We start from the raw sequence: 23,074 nt of genomic DNA on the forward strand, positions 1-23,074 counted from the left end.
ATGGCCTGTAGGGAATGGTAGCTGAATACACAGCACTTAATTTAACATGAAGAGTCGTAAAATTTCTGAAGGAGTTGAAAAAAATGAATGTTTTTCCATGTGTGAATTTGATACAAGTTAAACCAGCTCAAAGTAATTTAGGGTTTAAAGAGGAATAAACAGAGCAGGATTCTGGTAAGAAAATGATCCTCCGTTCCTATTGGTTGTTGAAGATAGTAATAAGAACAGTATTTTGAATATTACTTGGTGTGTCTTGAAGTACCGATTGGGATATGATCTCTCAAGCTGTTCTATCAGCAATTAATATTTGAATCCTATATCGCTAATGGGAACTGTTTAAAAAGTCAGCAGTTGCCAAAAGTTATCATGCAGTATCATCTGAGATACTGTAGTTATTTCCTATTCTAAGTAGGACATACGGGAAACCTGTGGTGCACCATGTACCAATATATTGTGATCAGTGTTGACTTCTTAATGTCTGATGTGAACTTAAGACTGTAGTGCACCAGAGTAAATCTGAACTGAAATGAGGATCCTGTTGAATTTGACTCAGCTACAAAATTATTTCCCATAAAATGGCTAATCTGTAATAATCTTCTGTGTTAAGTACTTCTCTAGTTTTGGTGGCTGCATGTGTCTAAGAGACGTCTTTGTCTTTCTTTGGACAAGTGTTTCTCTATATTTAGAGGTACTCCTAATTTGCAACGTATGTACAGGCTCAGCCCAAATCAGTCACTCTGGAATCACAAAGGAATCTCATTTATAATTAGGTTTTCATTATCAGTAAATGGGTCCAAGTTTTTTCTTTAAAAAGTCCCCAGCAGGCTGTCAGCTCTCTGATTCCACTCCTGTAAGATGGTGGAGAAGTGACGAATACCAGTTACCCCCAGTGAAGTCTATGGGAGTGGAAGATGCTCGGTACCTTCCAGGAGATGTTCAGTGCCTCAGCAGGTTGGGAAAGGAGATGTGCAGTATGGGTCAGTGGATAGGATGGGGGTTCTGTTCCCAGCTCAGCAAATGACTCCCTGCATTTGACTTTAGACAAGTCACTTATGGGTTTTTATAAAGCATCTTTGCAAATTAGACAGTTAACCTTTCGGTTCATCAGTTGACCAAACAGTTAAAAATATAAATAAATATAGTGATAATATGCAGATGCTGGGGTGCTGAGGGTCATACCAAATAACTAAATAATTAAATATTTGCTGAACTTTTTTGAGTTCTTTGAGATCCTCAGATGACCAGCGCAATAAAAGTGCTAAATATTATCAACAAATATTATTCATCACCTGTTACTCTGTGAAAGCTTTGAGTCTGTGCAGCTCATGGACTCAATTTCCTCTTCTGTTTTTTCCTATCCCTCCCCATGAGATATTTACTTTGGTGTTTCATATGTAAGCATTGTGTAAGTGGGAGAATGGTCCCGCTATTGTGTGGAACTTTCCTGGCTTCTGCACTACCCCAGTGAAGTGGGCTAGCAAAAGGATCTGAGTCCTCTCTCCCACTTCCTTTACCCAGAGGCCTCCCTGCCCTTGAGGACTCCCCTTCCACTCTGCTGTCTGGCAGAGTCCTCGTAACCCCAACAAGGCTGGACCCAGGATTCCTGGGGGGCTCAACCCCCAGCCCTGCTGTGGTCACCCAGGACAGGGGCTAGGGTGTCCCCACTCCGGGGTACTCTGATGGCACTGCACACCTCCCTGAACCACTGATCTCATCATACAATTTAAAGCAAATACAAGTTATTTAATTAACAACTAATTTTAAAAAAGAATAAGGAAAAATGAGCCTTAACCAGTGGGTGGGGCATTCACTCAGGCCAGGGCTTTATAAAGCCGCGCACAAGCAACCAGGGAGCTTTGCGAACAGGGAGTTTCGCAAGGGAGTTCTCCAGGTGAAGAGGGAGCAAATACAGCATCTGTGGGGTAAGTGACTGTCTGCAGTGTGTGTGTTTGTTTGTGTTTGGGGGTTACTTGCTGCGTGCTGAGCTTGTGTTTGTCAGTCTTTGTTTGTTTTGGTGGTTTGAAGGACCGTGTGCTGTAGCTGGCAGTTGGAGGCTGAGCTACAAAGGAAGGTTTGAAAGCTAGAAGCCTCTGGTAATTGGCTGAGCCTTAACCAGTGGGTGGGGCATTCACTCAGGCCAGGGCTTTATAAAGCCGCGCACAAGCGACCAGGGGCTGCTAACAAGGAGTTTCGCAAGGGAGTTTGGAAGGGGAGTAGGAAGGGAGCGGGGGTCCCTTGTCGGTCCTATCCGTGACCTGTTAGTCCCTTGAAAACCTATAAACCAAACTACATCCAAAACCTTTCTCTTTAAATCAGAGCAGAGTGGACAGGGAGCTGCAGACAGGGGAGTTTGAGAGGGAGTTTGACAGAGGGAGGCTTACGATGGTTAGGAAGACCCGCAACACCTGTGGCAGCACTGCTTCTGTCTCCTCCACCTGCGCCTGTAGTCAGACAGGGCACCAGAGCATGGATGCTTCTACCCAGATTCTGGTGTGGTTTTGCAAAGACTGTAACTTGCAATTTCCACTTACTGATATCCAGGCTGGGAGGGGCATCCAATGTAAAAGGTGCCTACTGGTGGAATCTCTCAGGCAGCAGGTGGGAGAGCTGCAGGAGGAGGTGGCTAGGTTGAGGAGCATCGGTATCCACGAGCAATTCTTGGACAGTTCCATGTGGAGACAGCTGAGGTAGCTGTCCCAGTTCACAGGACTGCTGACACACCACTGGTGGAGGAGGAGATGGCTCAGGGTGGACACTGGCAGCTGGTTACTTCTGGCAGCGGGCAGTGCTCCACCCCTGCTGCGAACCCTCCTGCCATGGTAATAGGTAACCATTATACTCTTCTTGATACAGGAGAGAAGGAATCACCTCCTACAATAAAGGAGGAGAAGCCTCGTACCCCTAAGGCTTGGAGGTCTGCTGCCACCACTGAAAATAGGAAACGTAGGGTAGTGGTGGTCGGAGACTCTCTGCTGAGGGGGATGGAGGCGCCCATCTGTCGCCCTGACATTTCATCTCGGGAGGTATGCTGCCTGCCGGGGGCCCGTATCCGAAATGTTAGAGGCATTGTCGAAGATTATCCGGCCTTCTGACTACTACCTCATGCTACTCATCCATGTGGGCACAAATGATACTGCGAGGTGTGACGCTGAGCAGATCAAGAGTGACTACAGGGCTCTGGGAGTACGGGTGAAGGAGTTTGGAGTGCAGGTGGTATTCTCTTCGATCCTTCCTGTCAAAGGTAGGGGCCCGGGCAGAGACAGATGCATCATGGAGGTGAATGCCTGGCTGCGAAGATGGTGTCGCCAGGAGGGCTTTGGCTTCCTCGACCACAGGATGCTATTCGAGGAAAGACTGCTAGGCAGATATGGCATTCACCTTTCGAGGAGGGGAAAGACCCTATTTGCACACAGACTGGCTAACCTACTGAGAAGGGCTTTAAACTAGGTTTGACGGGGACAGGTGAGCAAAGCCCACAGGTAAGTGGAGAACATGAAGACCTGGGAGATGGGTCGGAAACAAGAGGGAGCATGGGCTATAATGGCAGAGAGGAAGGAGGGTCAGGGCAAAACTTGGAGGCAAGATCAAACCAGTATCTTAGATGCCTATATACAAATGCGAGAAGTATGGGTAATAAGCAGGAAGAACTGGAAGTGCTAATGAATAAATACAACTATGACATTGGTGGGATAATACACATGATTGGAATGTTGGTGTGGATGGGTATAGTTTGCTCCAGAAGGATAGACAGGGGAAAAAGGGAGGAGGTGTTGCCTTATATATTAAAAATGTACGCGCTTGGACTGAGGTGGAGATGGACATAGCAGACGGAAGTGTTGAGTGTCTCTGGGTTAGGATAAAAGGAGTAAAAAAACAAGGGTGATGTCATGCTAGGAGTCTACTACATGGTGGAAAAATAACACCGTGGGGCACAGACTATCCAATAAGTTCCTGGACTGCATTGCAGACAACTTTTTATTTCAGAAGGTTGAAAACGCTACTAGGGGGGAAGCTGTTCTAGACTTGATTTTAACAAATAGAGAGGAACTCGTTGAGAATTTGAAAGTAGAAGGAAGCTTGGGTGAAAGTGATCATGAAATCATAGAGTTTGCAATTCTAAGGAAGGGTAGAAGAGAGTACAGCAAAATAGAGACAATGGATTTCAGGAAGGCGGATTTTGGTAAGCTCAGAGCGCTGATAGGTAAGGTCCCATGGGAATCAAGACTGAGGGGAAAAACAACTGAGGAGAATTGGCAGTTTTTCAAAGGGACACTATTAAGGGCCCAAAAGCAAGCCATTCCGATGGGTAGGAAAGATAGAAAATGTGGCAAAAGACCACCTTGGCTTAGCCACGAGATCTTGCATGACCTACAAAATAAAAAGGAGTCATGTAAAAAATGGAAACTAGGTCAGATTACAAAGGATGAATATAGGCAAACAACACAGGAATGCAGGGGCAAGATTAGAAAGGCAAAGGCACAAAATGAGCTCAAACTAGCTATGGGAGTAAAGGGAAACAAGAAGACTTATTATCAATACATTAGAAGCAAGAGGAAGACCAAGGACAGGTTAGGCCCATTGCTCAGTGAAGAGGGAGAAACAGTAACAGGAAACTTGGAAATGGCAGAGATGCTTAATGACTTCTTTGTTTCAGTTTTCACTGAGAAGTCTGAAGGAACGTCTAACATAGTGAATGCTTATGGGAAGGGGGTAGGTTTGGGAGATAAAATAAAAAAAGAGCAAGTTAAAAATCACTTAGAAAAGTTAGATGCCTGCAAGTCACCAGGGCCTGATGAAATGCATCCTAGAATACTCAAGGAGTTAATAGAGGAGGTATCTGAGCCTCTAGCTATTATCTTTGGAAAGTCATGGGAGATAGGAGAGATTCCAGAAGACTGGAAAAGGGCAAATATAGTGCCCATCTATAAAAAGAGAAATAAAAGCAGCCCAGGAAACTACAGACCAGTTAGTTTAACTTCTGTGCCAGGGAAGATAACGGAGCAAGTAATTAAAGAAATCATCTGCAAACGCTTGGAAGGTGGTAAGGTGATAGGGAATAGCCAGCATGGATTTGTAAAGAACAAATTGTGTCAAACCAATCTGATAGCTTTCTTTGATAGGATAACGAGTCTTGTGGATAAGGGAGAAGCGGTGGATGTGGTATATCTAGACTTTAGTAAGGCATTTGATACAGTCTCGCATGATATCCTTATCGATAAACTAGGCAAATACAATTTAGATGGGGCTACTATAAGGTGGGTGCCTAACTGGCTGGATAACCATACTCAGAGAGTAGTTATTAATGGCTCCCAATCCTGCTGGAAAGATATAACAAATGGGGTTCCGCAGGGGTCTGTTTTGGGACTGGCTCTGTTCAATAACTTCATCAACGACTTAGATGTTGGCATAGAAAGTACGCTTATTAAGTTTGCAGACGATAGCAAACTAGGAGGGATTGCAACTGCTTTGGAGGACAGAGTCAAAATTCAAAATGATCTGGACAAATTGGAGAAATGGTCTGAGGTAAACAGGATGAAGTTCAATAAAGACAAATGCAAAGTGCTCCACTTAGGAAGGAACAATCAGTTTCACACATACAGAATGGGAAGAGACAGTCTAGGAAGGAGTACGGCAGAAAGAGATCTAGGGGTCATAGTGGACCACAAGCTAAATATAAGTCAACAGTGTGATACTGTTGCAAAAAAAACAAACGTGATTCTGGGATGCATTAACAGGTGTGTTGTAAACAAGACATGAGAAGTCATTCTTCCGCTTTACTCTGCGCTGGTTAGGCCTCAACTTGGAGTATTGTGTCCAGTTCTGGGCACCGCATTTCAAGAAAGATGTGGAGAAATTGGAGAGGGTCCAGAGAAGAGCAACAAGAATGATTAAAGGTCTTGAAAACATGACCTGTGAAGGAAGGCTGAAAGAATTGGAGTTTATTTAGTTTGGAAAAGAGAAGACTGAGAGGGGACGTGATAGCAGTTTTCAGGTATCTAAAAGGGTGTCATCAGGAGGAGGGAGAAAACTTGTTCACCTTAGTGTCTAAGGATAGAACAAGAAGCAATGGGCTTAAACTGCAGCAAGGGAGATTTAGGTTGGACATTTCGAAAAAGTTCCTAACTGTCAGGGTAGTTAAACAGTGGAATAAATTACCTAGGGATGTTGTGGAATCTCCATCTCTGGAGATATTTAAGAGTAGGTTAGATAAATGTCTATCAGGGATGGTCTAGACAGTATTTGGTCCTGCCATGAGGGCAGGGGACTGGACTCGATGACCTCTCGAGGCCCCTTCCAGTCCTAGAGTCTATGAATCTATGAAAGGTTAAAGGAAAACACATCACGCTGCTCTGTGGCAGAGAACATCACAAACAGTGTCTCTGGAATGTCAGGGCAGTTCACAGTCTGTTCCTTGTAGGTCCCAGGCCTCCTTCTCAGGCCTTGGCTGTGCTGCAGGGATGCTGCGGGTTGGACACTTGCTCTAGCAGTGGCCACACTCTCAGGCTCTGGGTGGCAGGACCCTTCTCCCCCGCCCTGTCAGGGTTACAATCCCACTCCAAGTCTGGCCTGAAGAGCCTCTTGGCTGAGGTGTCTCCCTGTGCTGGGCCCACTGCCCAGGGTCCCCCTCGCTCCCCAGCTGCTCACCGCACCCAGCTCTGGACTGCTCCAGCTCCAGCTTCACTCTGCCTCAGCACGGCTGCTGCTGCTGCTCTGCCTTCAGCTCCCTGGGCTGCTTTTCTGGCCTCTCTGGCTCCAGCTGCTACAGCTCTGCTCCCAGGGCAGGTCTGCTCTGCAGGCTGCTTCTGTGACTCTGCTCTCTGCTCTCACCTGGTTGCTGCAGCTCTCCTCCCAGGGCAGGTCTGCTCTCTCTGGGCTGTGCTCTGGCTTTTTGGGCTGCAGCTCTGCTCCTAGCAGCTTAACTTAGGCTCCCTGCTCTCTCCTTAGCTCGGCCGCACTCTGTCTGACTCGGACAATTCCAGCTCTGTCATAACCTTAGTCCCAGATTTGGACCTTAGCGTCCAAATTATGGGGGTTAGCATGAAAACCTCCAAGCTTAGTTACCAGCTTGGACCTGGTACCTGCTGCCACCACCCAAAAATTTAGAGTGTTTTGGGGCACTCTGGTCCCCCTGAAAAACCTTCCCTGGGGACCCCAAGACCCAAATCCCTTGAGTCTCACAACCAAGGGAAATAATCCTTTTTCCCTTCCCCCCTCCAGGTGCTCCTGGAGAGATACACAGACACAAGCTCTGTGAATCCAAACAGAGTGACTCCCCCTCTCCGTTCCCAGTCCTGGAAACCAAAAGCACTTTCCTATTCCCCCAGAGGGAATGCAAAATCAGGCTAGCAAATCCAACACACAGATCTCCCCGATTTCTTCCTCCCACCAATTCCCTGGTGAGTACAGACTCAATTTCCCTGAAATTTCCCAGTAAAGAAAACTTCAACAGGTCTTAAAAGAAAGCTTTATATAAAAAAGAAAGGAAAAATACATACAAATGGTCTCTCTGTATTAAGGTGATAAAATACAGGGTTGATTGCTTAAAAGAATATTGAATAAACAGCCTTATTCAAAAAGAATACAAATCAAAGCATTCCAGCACTTATATTCATGCAAATACCAAAGAAAAGAAACCATATAACTTACTATCTGATCTCTTTGTCCTTACACTTAGAAACAGAAGACTAGAAAGCAGAAACTACTTCTCCAAAGCTCAGAGAAAGCAGGCAGACAGAAAACAAAGACTCAAACACAAACTTCCCTCCACCCCGAGTTGAAAAAATCCGGTTTCCTGATTGGTCCTCTGGTCAGGTGCTTCAGGTGAAAGAGACATTAACCCTTAGCTATCTGTTTATGACAAGCTCACACAGAGGATGGGACCCCCCTGGCCTCCTGACTCCGTGATTAGCCTGCCCGCCCTGTCAATCAGGCTGATCTGGAGCACTGGCCTCTCCACATTGTTCCTGGAGACTGTCAGTCTCAGGCTCCTGATTTCCCATCGATCCCTCCCTTTTTAGTGCTGGGAGCTAGCAACCAAACACCCCCACTGAATGTTAGTAAGGGGGCAACAGTCCCCTGACACCTTCAAGGAGCAGTGGGCGCTGTCTGGGGTTCTCTGCTCGGTGTCCCTGTCAGGCTCCCTTCTTATGACCCTTTGACCGCACTCCTGTCCCTGTTCTTTTATTAGTTGTCCCCCGAAATCCGTGGGGTTCTGAGGTCCTGTAGATCCTCCCCTCAGGCTGAGGGGGGGATCCTTTAGCATTAGGCGGGCGGAAACCCAGAAACCCCAATAGATACAATTGGATCTGATCTTCCCTGTGGTCGGAGAGTGTTTCAGGTGGCTCCTGCCTAATGGTCACAGTTCACTTCAGGGGCCATTACGCCTAGTAATGATGGTTCAAGGTGGTGGCAGTCCTGCCTAGTGGCTACTGCCAGTGCAGGAGCAGGGGAACCTGAACTCTCCCTCTTCCACCGGGTTCCGACTCAGGGCCCTCTGAGACTGACTCAGCTGCTCACCTGCGTTTGTGTGATGTTCAGCTTTGGGCTTCTGGTCCACATCCCCGCCTCTGGATGCTGCGGATCCCTTCGCTCACCAGCTCAATACTGGTTCTCTGGCAGTTCCCAGCATGCTTCTGCTCCCTGGCTTGCCTGCCCCAGACTGAGTTGCCTGGCTGGCTTTTAAACCCCTCCTCCAATCTGAGCATACCTAGCCATGGTGTGGGGGGGCAGGGTCTCTTTAGTCCATAAGTGTTCCTTAACCCTGTGATCGGCGGGTGTTGCAAGGGACCCCTGCCTAGTAAGAGGTTCATACACCCAGTCTCGCTCCCCTTCATATTTATGTTGAGTAGAACCTTCCTTGCATTTTGCATAATATGGCCTGCTCAAAGTGACTCAGAATGGCAGAATTGAGAACTTTAGGGTTATTTGTTGGTTTGTGTCCACTTTTGTGCAAAGCATTGATTTAAGCAACTTGTTCCCCACGTTTTACTCATTCCCCCTTCTCGCGTCCCTTTGTTCCACAAGCCTCCAATTCTAAAGAAGCTGAGCATAGGATTTTGTACATAAAGGAGCGAGAGGTTTAAGAAACAGAAGATACTGCTTTGCTTCACTTTGTTCTTTGCATCTAGGCATGTACGTTCTCTGTGGAGCTAGTCTGGAAGTAGAAGGGTCCCTATGTCACAAAGTCAAATCACTCTCTTATTCTGTTTCCTGTGACTCATGCAGAACTAGCTCTCACGTGCATGACTCCAGCTTGGTTTTCTCATAACCCAGAGCACTCGCATAACAGACCTTGCATTCTAGGTCTGTGAGAGTGGGAGGGAGTGGAGGAGAGAAAGCATTGGTGAGGGACCTGGAAAAGGGGAAGGACTGCGAACATCCAGATAAGGAGCAGGGGTGGCTGCAGGCACCAGCGCAGCAAGTGCATGCCTGGGGCGTCAAGCAGCGGGGAGTGGCCTGCCGGTCTCTGTGAGGGCAGCAGTCAGCCAGCCTTCAGCGGCATTTCTTTGGGAATTACCGAATTACTGCCAAAACCGCGGGACCGGTGGACCTCTCACAGAACTGCCACTGAATCTGCATGACCGACAGACCTCCCGCAGAAATGCCGCCGAAGGCTGCCTGCCTGCCATACTTGGAGCAGCAAAACACATAGAGCCACCCCTGATAAGGAGGCTGTGTGTTTCCTGTGATTGTAACAAAGGGCTGGGAGCCAGGAATACCCTAGTTTCTAACAGAGCCACTGATTCATTTTTTTCACCTTGAATGAGGTAATTTGAGCTCTTTGTGTCTCATTTAACCCAGATATAAGATTGGATACAATACAAAATTTGATTCTGCAAATAAACTGTCCTGGATCTTATGTGAGGAAAAATCCAAGCTTTATGGTGAGTGTTTGGGTTTTTAAAAAAATCAAGTTATATTTACTGCCTCTCAAGAAAATTTAGATAATTTGGGGGCATTTTTCTTCAATCTGAACTGGAAGTAAAGAGACTAGTTGATTCCCGGTATGTAATGAATGCCCTTCTTAGCAGGGAAAAGCAACTGAATGGCTTGTTGGAGTTGTAGATAAACTCAGTTTTTTAGAATGTGTACATATCAAGATAGAAAGCATTTGTTGTGTTTATATAACACACAATGCCACCAAAACCCTATGCACACACTGAATACAGAAGGCATCCTGTTTAGCAACCATTGGTCAACATCCCGTAGTTCAACCAACGGTTGGAATTTCACTGACTGTGATCCCACCAGCAGTCACTCTTCCTGCTGAAGGCTTTTGATGCCATATAGAAGAATCAGATCCCTTTTCAGGCTGACCCAGTTTTATGCGGGAGCTGCAGTCTCAGACAGTAATCCACTTATCAGGTCAGGCAAACTCCACAGCAACAATTTCCAGGCAGACAATAATTTACAGAGCTACAAAGTCAGCTTGTTAGAAGCAAAATAACTCGGAGAGGGCCACACAAGGGTCCCTTTCAGCTACTTTCACTATCACCAAAGTGGAATATCAAAGCTTTAAACTTAGTCCATGGTTGTGCTATATCTTTGGGCACACACAAGTAAATCTTCCTGTTCTGCTGTGGCCACATGAAGATTTAAGCCATGTTTACTCACTGTTGGTTGGCTGTAGCTCCACAGCTGATAGTTTACAGGTGTTTCTCATCTGCCAGCCTTGTGAAAGGAGAACGTATGCGAATCCAAATAAATTGAGACTAGGAGGAAAAGAGAATACACTAGTTAGCTGATTGAAAGATCCTTGATCTCCAAAACAAAGTTTCTATGTGCACTGTGTTGGTAGCAAGTTTCTTATCTTGTACATTAGTTTCCATGTGCCAACAGCTACAGATAGATGCTTTAATGCTGTTTGTGTCTTTCTGTTTTTAAAAAAGATTTCTAATGATTGCCCACAGGTGTGTTGTGCAGGATGTAGATAGAGAATTCCCCCTCAACACACGCATTTGGTTACTGTTCTGAAGTCTGGCTGCTTTGTGGAAAATTAGTAAGAGGGTAAATAAATGGAATGATGGTAGCAATTTCCCAGTGGGTCCATTAACATTTTTGTCAAAGCACCTATTAAAGAGATTAACTAACCTAGTGAGAAATTAATCTTCCATCTATTAATAGCAGTAAGGGACCGAATTGCCATTTACTGAAAGCAAAAGGAACTAGACTTGCCATGCTGGTATGAGAGCTAGGCATGTATTGGCGTACCTGCGTCTTCATATAGGGCCCAGTTTTGCACCATCTTAAGTCAGCAGTTTTGCTGCTGTTTTACTAGGAGCAGGATGGTGTCCTATATCTGCAATGTAAAAACAGGCATATTTTGGAATGGTGTCCATTTGTTTTCTTGAAAACAAAATCCATCTCTCCTTAGGCCAGTCAGTCTCTTCCCTCCCCATTGGTTAATATTGAATTTTGATAATAGCTGTTTTTGAACTGACCAGAAAACTCTGATATTTGGCCAAGAGTCTCAAAACTGGGTGCCTAAAGTTAGGCTGTAATGACAGTATTTAAGCACTTAAATAAGTTGCGTAATGTTCAAAAATGCTCACCTCTCATTCACTGCAGAAAGGACCTGGCAGATGGGGATGAAAATGGGGGGAGGACTGCCTGTGAATGGGGGAAACAAAGGGGTAGAAGGGGATGAGAGGGGAATTACTGAGACTCAGTGAGTGGGGACCCAGCTCCAGTCTGGGAAGGAGGGTCCGGCGGATTCCTACCTTCTCTACAGTCCAATCCTGGGGGCTGCAATGGTGGGCCCAATCCTTCCAGGCCCCACTCTTGTGTCTGAGTTTACACAGGGGTGGAGCCCCCACAGTATTTCCATTGCAAAGGCACCAGAGCTCCCTGGTTCCACTGGACCATGGATGACTTAATACTTCTCTGGCTCTGTTGACTTTAATGGAACTGACTTGACATGGATAATAGTTGACAACTCTGGCTAACCCAGGGGAATTTACACCATGGACTCCACTCCACTCCACCAATTCTGGTCAATACAGCATCTCTGTGTTTGTGTGGGCCCCTGCCAATATTCACTCTTGGTTTTGTGGGGATCCAGCACTGTGTGTTGTATATGTTATGAGAGTATAGTACCAGGCAAAGTTTGCACCTTACCAGAAATTGGAAGAGGAAAGACAGGACTAAAAAACGAATTCCTGATATAGCACCGCAGGTGTCAATGGAGTTACACCAGAGATAAATTTATATTGTTAGATCTTATACTTAGTTCGTTAGACTTCACTCCTATGCTTGTATCTGTAAATTTTTTAAACAATTCATTCCATGGTCAGTCTATGCATGATTATGCAATATTTTTGACAATGGCTCTTACTTGCTCTGTGTAAAAAAAAAAAAAAAAAAAAAAAAAAAAAAAAAAAAAAATCCAATCATTTTATGAGCAAATTGAGTCAAGTATTACAGATTTAAGAGAGGCGAGATGCACAGTGGGTTACGAATCTATATGGCAGAATAAAAATAAAGATGTGATTTTAATATGAAACTTCACAATATTCTACAGACATTCTACTACTTTATGCCAGTGGCTATAGAGATATGCATGCAGGATCCTTTTTACATTCAGCTGTGGAAATTCTCATTAATGCCGGGTCTTCAGTGGTACAGTATCCAGCTGCAGCAGTTTTCAGAATTTAAACTGAAAACGTCAGAAATCAGAGCAGTGAGAATTTAGCACAATCTTTTTAAACCCATGAGGTTCAAGTCCTGTCCTGTTTCAGACTTAAATAGTTCAATATGACTTAAATTAAATACCTTGTAAATGAGACTAATCCTGAAGAAGGTATTCCAGATCCTCCACAGTTCTAAAACTGTTTATTTAGTGTATTTATTTCTAGAGCACTAATCACCATAGTATCTAGGCACCATCCCCATTCATCTTCACGATGGTGAGCTGAGATGGTGCACTCTTGTTTGCAGTGCTTGGCTTAACACATCCTGGTGGCAGGCTGGGCACTTTCTGGGAAGGACCCTCATCTCTTGAAATTTCTTTTCCTCCTTGTCCAGAAGAGGTGGAGTTTGACTTTGTAAACCCATCTGTTAACTTGGCCTTTTGCCTAGGGGGTGGTGATGATTACAGTGCTTGCTTGTAGTGACTGTGGGTTGCATCTATAGAGTTGAGTTGGCTGATACCAGCTAATTTGTTATGCTTTTAATAATTTCGATATAGTGTAGGGCTAGGACAGCCAAGAGACGTCTTTATGTGGAATGGAAAGTAAATTGTATTTATCTGTAAGCACAAAAGCCCAGTAAAAGATTGTATTTTTCTAACTGAACAAGTATAATCTCTCCGTTAGCTCTGATGGAAATTGCACGTCAGCACCACAGTATTTAATAAGTTGGGTTCTTCTGGTTTCATGTGTCTAATAGCTGGCATTTCTGTCAACAGGTCACCATCTCATTTCAAACTAAAGAGCCAAGTGCGTCTCTGTGAGATGTGGACGGCATCCTGCATGGAAGAGGTCTATGAAGGCAGCACTAACCCGGAAAGGTCCTTTGTTATAGGCTGGCCCACCACCAACTGTGTTGCTAATTTTAGGTAAGAATTGAAAAATGTATTTGCTGCTTTATTAAATTTAGGTAGGCTAGCAATGTAATAAAAATATTACAAATGACGTATTGTCTACACACAGGCCTGGAAGCCAGGGTCTCTGTGGCTCCGACATAGATTCCCTCTGTTGCCTTGAGACAAGTCAGCTAATCTTTGCCTCAGTTTCCAGATCTCAAAAAGAGTGGCAGTGGTACTTGCCTAGCTCTTATGAGTGCGCAGAAAATTGAAAATTTGGCAAAGTGTTATATGATTTGTGCTGTGTACATGCTTGGTGTTAACTGTCTGTCTTGGTTTTTAGTAAGGCTAACTACCGAACAGGCACAACCAGGCTGTCAGCCCTTTCCGGGGGTCAAAGAGTCTATCATATGAGCCTGCAAAGGGGCAGAGTTTACATTGAGTGCAAGCAAGAATCATTCAGTAAAATGTTGACTCACTTCAGTTTTTTTTAACTGTGCCAGAAAAAGTAAGTTCAAAATTCCTCCTAAAACAGGAACTCTGAATATTAACGGGCATGAGTATTTAAATCTGTTTCTGCACGGTCTTTGCTGTGAGGTCACTCTATGGCCATTGAGGCAATTCTGGCCATTAGGCTGATTTTAGTCTCTGCAGGAAGGCTTCCTTGTCACTTGGGAAAAAGGTGGGGACCTTTCTCCAATAAATTTGTGGTGTCCAGCTAAGCTAATTGGGCTGAGTACCAGAAACTGGATTTTGCCCCGTAATAGACAGCAAGAGATGAGACCTGTAGTTCTGTTTTATATCACATTGTCTGTAACCAACGAGACTGTTCTGCATAAATTGTTCTCTGTAATACTGACTGGTTTTCTTTTAACAGAATAGGTCTGAAACAAAGCTGAAGTTTCTATTTTAATTAAACTCTTGCCAATAAAAATGAGTTTTGATTTACAGACAGTAGCCTATCCTTTAAAGCTCGAAGGAAATAGTCTGGTGTGACAGTGACAGCCTAGTCAAAAGGGAATCCTAGATTGTATGTAAGTGGAGTGATTTCATGTCCAGAGATAAATGTATAAAACTCTTCAGATTTCCTAAGTCGCTAAGTAGAAATAAGTTACAGGAGAATCTGCCAATCAATGAAACCAAAACCAACGTTCAAAAGTTCATCAAGTGTATGCTTCTGAAGAAGAAAAATTGACCAGGGATTATAGTTCCCTAACAATCAACACCAAAAATGTGGAGAAATGATTTGAAGAAGCAGCAGTGGGAAAAATCTTTTCTTCTTCTAGGCCAGGATTTGGATCAAGAAAGTTTGAAGTAAAATTAGATTAGGCTTCTTATTACTGTAATTATCCTAATAAAAGAACAATCATACATATAACTGGATAGCTTAGTACCCTTCAAAGTGTATGGCTGAGATAAAAGTTAAAAAATCTTGTGTAAAATGGGTCCTCAGTCCTCACTGGGGCCTTTTAAGTACTAGCCTACTGCAAACGATTAATAAGCCAAAGCATCAGAATGGGAGGAGCTTCACCAATCTTTATACCAGCAATACCCGTAAACTCAGGAACTAAACACCTAAGTGTAAAGTTATCCCGGTTTTTGTTTGCATTTTAACAGCCTGTAGCTTAGGAGCCTAATCTTGTTTCCATTGACTTCATTGGCAGAACTTTAACTTCTGTGGTGAAAAACTGAACACTAGGACTTTACCCCAGTCAGATCGTATTTTTTCAGTTTGCAAGGAATCAAGTATTCACTGAAAGTTGCAAATCATGTCAGTAGTTGTCAAGAGCTCCCCTGAGACAGTTGCCCCATGGAGTAGGCTCACTTCAGGTTTACAGAAAATAAATTAACACTGAACTCAAAATAGCTACCTGGCCATTAAAGATTATTATTTGATGTGGACTTTCACAGAGATCCAGAGCACATACTGTCAAGGTTAGACCCCTGACTGGTTACTTGAGTTAGAGAGAGTGAGCCTTTTTTGTCTTGGCTTCACCCAGAATTGGTCCCTACTAGAAGTAATTAGTCCTTTTAATCTGTCTGCTTGGCCCTGATTGGCCTCTGCCTTCTCCTAGCACCAGAGGACCAACTCTGTGTGGGTCTCTCTCAGCAACCTTTGGAGCTCTAAACTCACTGCTCTCCCCTTCCAGCAGGACAACTCCTTAGGACAGGGGCCGGCTCTAGGGCTCAGCAAGAGCCTGGTCACTCTGTCACAACAGTTCTTTAACACTTGCTTGTTCGTGGATATGCCAGTGAATCTATATGCTCGTCCATCTTGGTTCTTTCTTTGGCACTTGCATGCTGGCTAACTTCTATATTTGTCACTGTTTTATAATACTTGCAGTTCCCCAGAGCAGAAGGAAAAGTGGCTCTCTTCCTTGCAAAGGTACTTTATTTTCCTACTTTTATAATACTCATAGAAGAAATAGATAAGATTCATTCACTCATCTAAACTATCTGTTGCTAATGCAGGATTGTTCCCTATAGTGGACTTTATAGAAAGAATGGGCAAAATCCATTTTTCAAAACCTAATCAGTCAAGGGAGATTTTTGGGGAGGCTTAAGTACATGGATCTGGTTTTGTCCCATTTCAAATAGAGATGGGCAGAAACCTCATTGGCTGGAATTTTGTATTCCAGAGTCAAAGTTCTGAGAGTTCAGATCTGTGTCTGTTTGTCTGGATCCCGAGACTTCATGGGTTGAGAGTGGATCAATCATTCTTACTTGGAATTATTTAGACTTCCCACTGTTTTTGACCAGTTGTTTTAAGTGTTCTAAGCAATGGGGCTTCAACCATCTCCCTTAGGAGACTATTTTACAGCCTAATGCATCTCGGTGATGGGAAGCTTCTGCTGGTATTTGGTGTAAATTTACCCATTCTTAATTTCATCCCATTCCCCTTAGTGATGTCACCATGTATCGTCCTCAAATACAGCTGCTCTCCTTCCTTGCTATTTACACCCTAGTCATCCTTATAGGCAGTTGTCAGTGGTCCCAGGTAGTCACTGGATTATCCTTTAATGATGACAATTTAATATACCAGTCAACAGGTTTATCCTCACTTGTTAGGGTAGTTTCCTCCTTTGAGCTGGATCTCTCCCTCCCACAGCAAAACCCATGAGAGAAAGAAAGCTGCACAAAGGAGTCCCCTGTGAGGATTGTCCTGACCGGTTGGAAATAGACCACACGGTCCCACCAGTGCTATTGGAGTGGAGGCCGTGTACCACTACGTGGCTGGCTGTGTGCCACTAGCTGCTCTGGCCCTGGTTCCTGGCAGTGAGGCTCCAATGGGGGCTGTTACCAGGACCTCTTCTACCCACAGATGATCCCCAGGACCCTCCTAGGGAGGGATCCCTGCCATGGAGGGGGCTTTGCGGAAAAGGTAGTGCAGCCCTGGGATGCATATTTTCCTATTGGGGAATCTCCATAAGGTGGGGGGAGGGGTATTCCCAGATCCATGGGGCAGCCTCCAAATGATCTGGGGCAAGGAGAGGGCAGTGGTGTGGAGATGACCGAGACCTCACTTCTGTCCAGAAGAGAGGGAGACCTGTGCAGGGATTTCTTTCCTATGCAAATCTGGGGGAAATGATTAGGCCCTTTGCTAGCAGAAGGATGTTTTTTATTTTAGTGGGCTGCCCAAAAAGCGAACCATTGTGAAAGCAGCATTTAGGTTTCAGAAGGGCTTTAAACCTTGCTCGTCTATTGCTCATACTGGTTTCCACCACCTATCAGCTTTATTCATGCAAAAGTGTAATATTTTAATGGAAACCCTGGTCAGTATCCATACAACATAGATGCATCATTTCCCTCTAAGATCTTTGTGCATATGATAACCTTGCAATCACAGCTATTATTTGGGTACTAAATAAAAATATTACCAATTTTGTTAATAACAATGAAAATGGTGTGGTCTTTGCTTGTTTTGTTAGTCGAATCAAAGAAGAGAAAGAAAAAGACTATCCCAAGAGCATTCCGCTGAAGATCATTGCGAAGGATGTCGGAAATTGTGCATATGTAAGTGTTTCTGTGCTGAAAAAGGGGACTAAGGCTTAATCGCAAAAGACCTGAATGATGCTGAGCACACACAATTCCCAGTGACTTCAGTGGGAGTTTTAGGACCCCAGCCCCTCTCAGGATCCAGCCCACTATAACAGATTGGACCATGGTGAATAATAAGCTGAATGAGTGTGGTGCTGTGGCCAAAAGGAATAATGTGACCTTTGGATGAATAAACAGGAGGATCTCAAGTAGGGAGGTTATTTTACCTTTGTATTTGCCACGAATGCCTCCATATCTGGAATTCTGTCCTCAGTTCTAGTGCCCGCAATTCAAGGAGGATGTTGATATATTGAAGAGGGTTCAGAGAACAGAACAGCCACAAGAATGATTAAAGGATTGGAATGTAAGAATGGCCATACTGGATCAGACCAATGGTCCATCTGGCCCAGTATCCTGGCTAGATCCCAGTATCAGTGGCCAATGCCAGGTGCTCCATAGGGAATGAACAGAACAGGTAATCACTGAGAGATCCATCCACTGTTATCTGCTCCCAGCTTCTGGCAAACATCCCTGCCCATCCTGGCTAATGGCCACTGATGGACCTATCCTCTGTGAACTTATCTAATACTTTTTTGAACCTTGTTATAGTTTTGGCCTTCACAACATCCCTTGACAACAAGTTCCACAGGTTGACTACATGTTGTGTTTTGTTTTAAAGCTGCTGCCTATTAATTTCATGGAGTGAGCCCCAGTTCTTGTGTTATGTGAAGGGGTAAACAACATTTCCTTATTCACTTTCTCCACACCAGTTAAGATTTTATAGACTTCTATCATATCCCCTCTTAGTCGTGTCTTGTCCAAGCTGAAAAGTCCGTCTTTTTAATCTCTCCTTATATGGAAGCTGTTCCATACCCCTATCATTTTTGTTGCCCTTCTCCTGTACCATTTCCAATTCTAATTCTAATTTATCTTTTTTTTAATGGGGTGGCCAGATCAGCACATAGTATTCAAGATGTGGACGTATCACGGATTTATATAGAGACATTATGATATTTTCTGTCTTATTATCTAATGGTTCCTAACATTCTGTTACCTTTTTTTGACTGCCGCTGGACATTGAGTGGATGTTTTCAGAAAACAATCCACAGTCATCTCCCTCTTGAGTGGTAACAGCTAATTTAGACTCCATCGTTTTGCATGTATAGTTGGGATTGTTTTCCAGTGTGCATTACTTTGCATTTATTATGATTTTAAGGAAAACGTGCCTTATAACAGGGCTTCTCAAACTTCTTTGCACCGTGACTCCCTTCTGACAACAAAAGTTAGTACACGACCCTGGGAAGGGGGACTGAAGCCTGAGTACCACCGCCCAGGATAGGTGGGCCCAAGCTTTGGCGGTAATTCGCCGGCGGGGGGTCCTTCTGCCCCGGAGCGGAAGGACCCTCCGCCGGCAAAGACCAGGAGCGGAGGAAGCTCCGGAGGCCCGGGCCCCGCAAGAGTTTTCCGGGCCCCCCGGAGCGAGTGAAGGACCCTGCTCCCAGGGCCCCGAAAAACTCTCGTGGGGGCCCCTGCGTGGCCGGGGCCTGGGGCAAATTGCCCCTCTTGCCGCCCCCACCCCCGGGCGGGCCTGGACGCTCTTACGACATGTCCTGGTTTTACTCCCAGACCTGACCTAGATACAAAGTTGTACTGGTTCATCTGAAAGGGTGATTTGTATACTGATTTAGCTAAACTGGTGTGATTTGGTTTGTGAACACTGTCAAATCAATTTAAATCTGGCTCCCATCAGCTTAACCAGGATCAGTGTTCACATCACTCCTCGCCAGTACCAGCCCAAGCTGGGGAAACTAATGAAACCAGCGGACCCAAATTCAGTGATTAATCCTGGTCACGCGCCACCTGAGGCACATCGTGCATACGCTAAGAAGACGACCTGTATCGATACATTTTCAGGAAAAAAACTAAACTGATACAACAAATGTTAAGCCAATATAAGAATGTCCACATAGGGCGCTGCACCATTTTAACTCCGTTTTTACCCAGTTTAAGTTGAACAAGTGCAGTTTCTGTATGTAGACAAGCCCTCTAAAAAACACTAGCATCCATAGATCATCCATCCATCCTGTCTGTTTTTATCCTCTCCCCTCTAAATGCTGCTTTAAAAATCTGTGTTTTATGTTCAAGAGCCTAAAAGACAATTGCTGAGGCATTTTATGTCTTGTAGAAAGTCCCTTAAAGAGACTTTTCTGCCAGAAGGGGCAATCTGCAGTGGTTAGAATGTTATATCTGAATAAGTCCAACCACAGACTGTTCCTCCTTTCATGGGAAATCATTAAGAGCACAACAGCTAGAATTACTGGATCCCTAAACACAATGTTAATAAACAGTGATGCAAACAGTGGCAGTTTGGGTGGAAGGAAGTGAATCAAGCTGTGCTCAGATATTTCTGAAGAGAGGTCTGTAAATCTTTTATGTACATTCAGAGTGGGGCAATAGATAGTCCTGGAAATGAAATATAGCAGTCTAGATATTATCAGCAATGAAGCAAAGGCATATCAGATGGAAACTTCATAATCTAAATACCTCTTATGATGCTATAGTCTCTTATGTACTAAAGCAGCTGGGGATCCTAGGGAATTGTTTCATTTTGTGGGAGGAGGGACATGCAGCATAAAAACATTTTATTATATTCTAGCCCAAAGCAAAATTTATGCAAATGTGTTGACCTGCTCCTGAGTGCCAGATGCCATTGCTTTGGGGAAATGTTAATTTTTTTATGGTATGAGCATTCAGATATGTCCTGAAGCAAATATACAGTATTCTCACTACTTTACTTTGATTGCCATGGCAGCTTGTTACTATCGGGCTTATACAGAAGGACGTTCCAGATCTTTTGTTTAAGGCAAAACGTCATGGGCTTGTTTTACCTAGAAATGTTGTGTCCAGTTTAAAATTGATATGCTGTATGTGTCAGCAGGGTCTAGCAAACTGATTCTGGGCAAGGAGTCAAGAGTTCAAATCCTGGGTTTGACACTTACTCTTGCTGTGACGCTGGATCTCTGTGTCTCCTTTCCCCCTATCTGTAAAATGGGGTCAGTAACACTTATCTACCTCCCAGCACGTTGAGAATGAATTAGGTCATGCTCGTACGTGTGTTTTGAAATGTAGTGCTCTGGGTAAGGCTACATCTGCTCTAGAAGTGCTAAAGAGGCACAGCTGCACAGCTTCTGGTAAAGACTCTCTAAGGTGACGAGAGAGAGCTCTCCTGTCAGCTTAATTACTCCACCTCCCATGAGAAGCAGTAACTATGTTGGTGGGAGAAGCTCTCCTGCTGACGTAGCCCTGTCTACACTGGTCCGAGTGTCGTAAGTTATACCGAAGTAATTTCTAGTGCAGATAAAGTCTAAGTATTTTTTTGGTTGGAGCTGGGGAAGAGGCAAGTGCATAAAGATTGATTGGAATGGGCTGGAGGGAGGACATGAAGGTAAGATTAGAAACCATGTATCATGGCAATGTAAAAAATAAGACCCATAATTGAGGATGTTCCCCTCAAGACGTCAGGAATAATATTGATGCCCGGCAGTCAGTGGTACTGGTATTGCAAGATCATTCCAGGAAGAACAGCTTCCAGAAAGCAGGACTTGCAGGAATGACTAATCAAGACAGCAGTGCATACGGAAGAGGGACTTCAAGATGGTCAGAGTGCTCAGCTCATCCCCTGTGTCAAACCAATGTCCTGTTTCTATTCATTATACACACCTGAATAGGGATAGTATGTTTCATATTGTTTATCAGTAAGTTTGGAGGATGTTATGGAGGTAAAAATACAACTGGATTAGAGATTCCTGAGATGAAGCAGTTCTACTATCAAACAGAATTTGGCTTTGATGCATATACATGGGAAGTGGTGACAGGCAGAGATGTGAATGTTACTGTTACTATCCTCTCTGGCTAGAACTGCAGTAGAAAAGTGAATTATTAAATGTTAATACACTGACGATTTGTTTCATTGAACACACTCACTTTATCCATTCTGAAGTGTTCCATTCTTTCCAAAGACCCTTCTCATATCTATATGTCCCTGCATTAACTCACCTTTTATTTGTCTTGTGTAGAGGGAAAGTGCGGTTCTTAGTGGCTGATTGAGCTGTGTGTTGCAGGGGTCCCAACCACAAAATCGTAACCACCCTGCCCTTCCCATATTGGTGTTTGGAAAGTGGGCCTGGGGCCAGGTATGGACAGGTCTGAGGGCTTGTTCTTATGCACAAAAAGCATATATTGTTTATTAGCCATCATCTTACCCAAGTCTCTTGCACAGAGTTTTTTTCAGCACTGTAATTTACCACTATTCTCGTGCGAAGTCGTTGGGAGGCTGTTCTTGGCAAACACTGTAGTCTAGAATGCCAATTTTCCCTTCCCCTTTTTTCTCTCCACAGTCAAAAACGCTCACTGTAACCAATGCTGATACAGCGAATGATGTGATTCTCACAGCCCTGCAGCAGCTGTGGATTAACGTAAGTCCTTGCAATCAGATTTGATGACTCTATTTATTTATTTTTAAATAATATTATCAAATCTTTACTTTTTACCCAAATTGAAGACATTGGCACCAATTACATCGGTTACCATAAAAGCCCAGTGATTCTTAACTGCTATGGAGGCACATGTTAGTATAGTGCTTGTCATCCACGGATCACCAAATGCATTATAGCTATTGAGGGAGTCTCCCAATACCCCTGTGAGAGAGACCTCACATTCGTGCTGGTTATTAAATTTATTTCACAGGTGGGTGAGCTGAGGTGATCACAAGTTTAGAGCTCCATACAACTCCTGTTGAAGACTGAAACTCACCTTGGGACCTGGCTCTGGCCTCATTACCTGAGCTTTAGCCCTGGCTTAATGTATCAGTTTGAGCAGGAAAAGAATGAAAATCTCTCTGGATGATTAGGACTCTTGGTTGCTGTACTACTCTTCTAAGTAAGACAGCACAGATTTTCTCTGCATCGTGGTGGCCTCGCAGCTGTTTTATTATGAGCATATCACACACCAGCAATCATCTGAGACTAGCTTAAAAAGAAAACACACAAGCCCCATCCAATAATTGTTTCTGTTAGATAGGTGTCTTTTCCTTACATAACATGACACACAGGAACAAGCATCTGAAAAGCAGGGGGAAGGATATTTCAGTGGCAATTAAAGGAAATAAATTTCCCATCTTGTGTGAATAATGATGCTATTACTGTGCCTGACTTTGCTGCATTTTGTGCAGTGTACTTTTTTCTGGAAAAACCACAGCTAATTCCTGCAAAGTGTCATTGTTCAGTTAATCTAAACTGACTCAACCTCAAGGGGTTCTCAACCTTTTTACTTTGAGTCCCCCCACCCCTCAACATGCTGTAAAAACTCCATGGCCAGCCTGTGCCACAACTGGTTTTCTGTATATAAATGCCAGGGCCGGCATTAGGGGTTACCAGGCAGGCCAGTTGCCTGGGGCCCCATGCCACAGGGGCCCCACAAAGCTACATTGCTCAGGCTTCAGCTTCATCCCCGAGT

At 44.3% G+C, this 23,074-nt stretch overlaps 1 protein-coding gene across 3 annotated transcripts in view; it reads left to right on the forward strand.

Annotated features, from left to right (window-relative positions):
* ARHGAP20 (Rho GTPase activating protein 20) overlaps window positions 1-23,074 on the forward strand; it is a 103,834-nt gene that overhangs the window by 55,244 nt on the left and 25,516 nt on the right. For all 3 annotated transcript variants that reach the window (XM_050927748.1, XM_050927764.1, XM_050927757.1), the window contains 4 exons: window positions 13,406-13,555; window positions 15,867-15,908; window positions 17,452-17,536; window positions 21,958-22,035. In XM_050927748.1, the coding sequence (XP_050783705.1) occupies window positions 13,406-13,555; window positions 15,867-15,908; window positions 17,452-17,536; window positions 21,958-22,035 (355 nt within the window). The remainder of the gene's footprint in view (window positions 1-13,405; window positions 13,556-15,866; window positions 15,909-17,451; window positions 17,537-21,957; window positions 22,036-23,074) is intronic.

This window comes from Gopherus flavomarginatus, chromosome 1, assembly GCF_025201925.1.
Source record: "Gopherus flavomarginatus isolate rGopFla2 chromosome 1, rGopFla2.mat.asm, whole genome shotgun sequence".
Lineage (NCBI taxonomy): Eukaryota > Metazoa > Chordata > Testudines > Testudinidae > Gopherus > Gopherus flavomarginatus.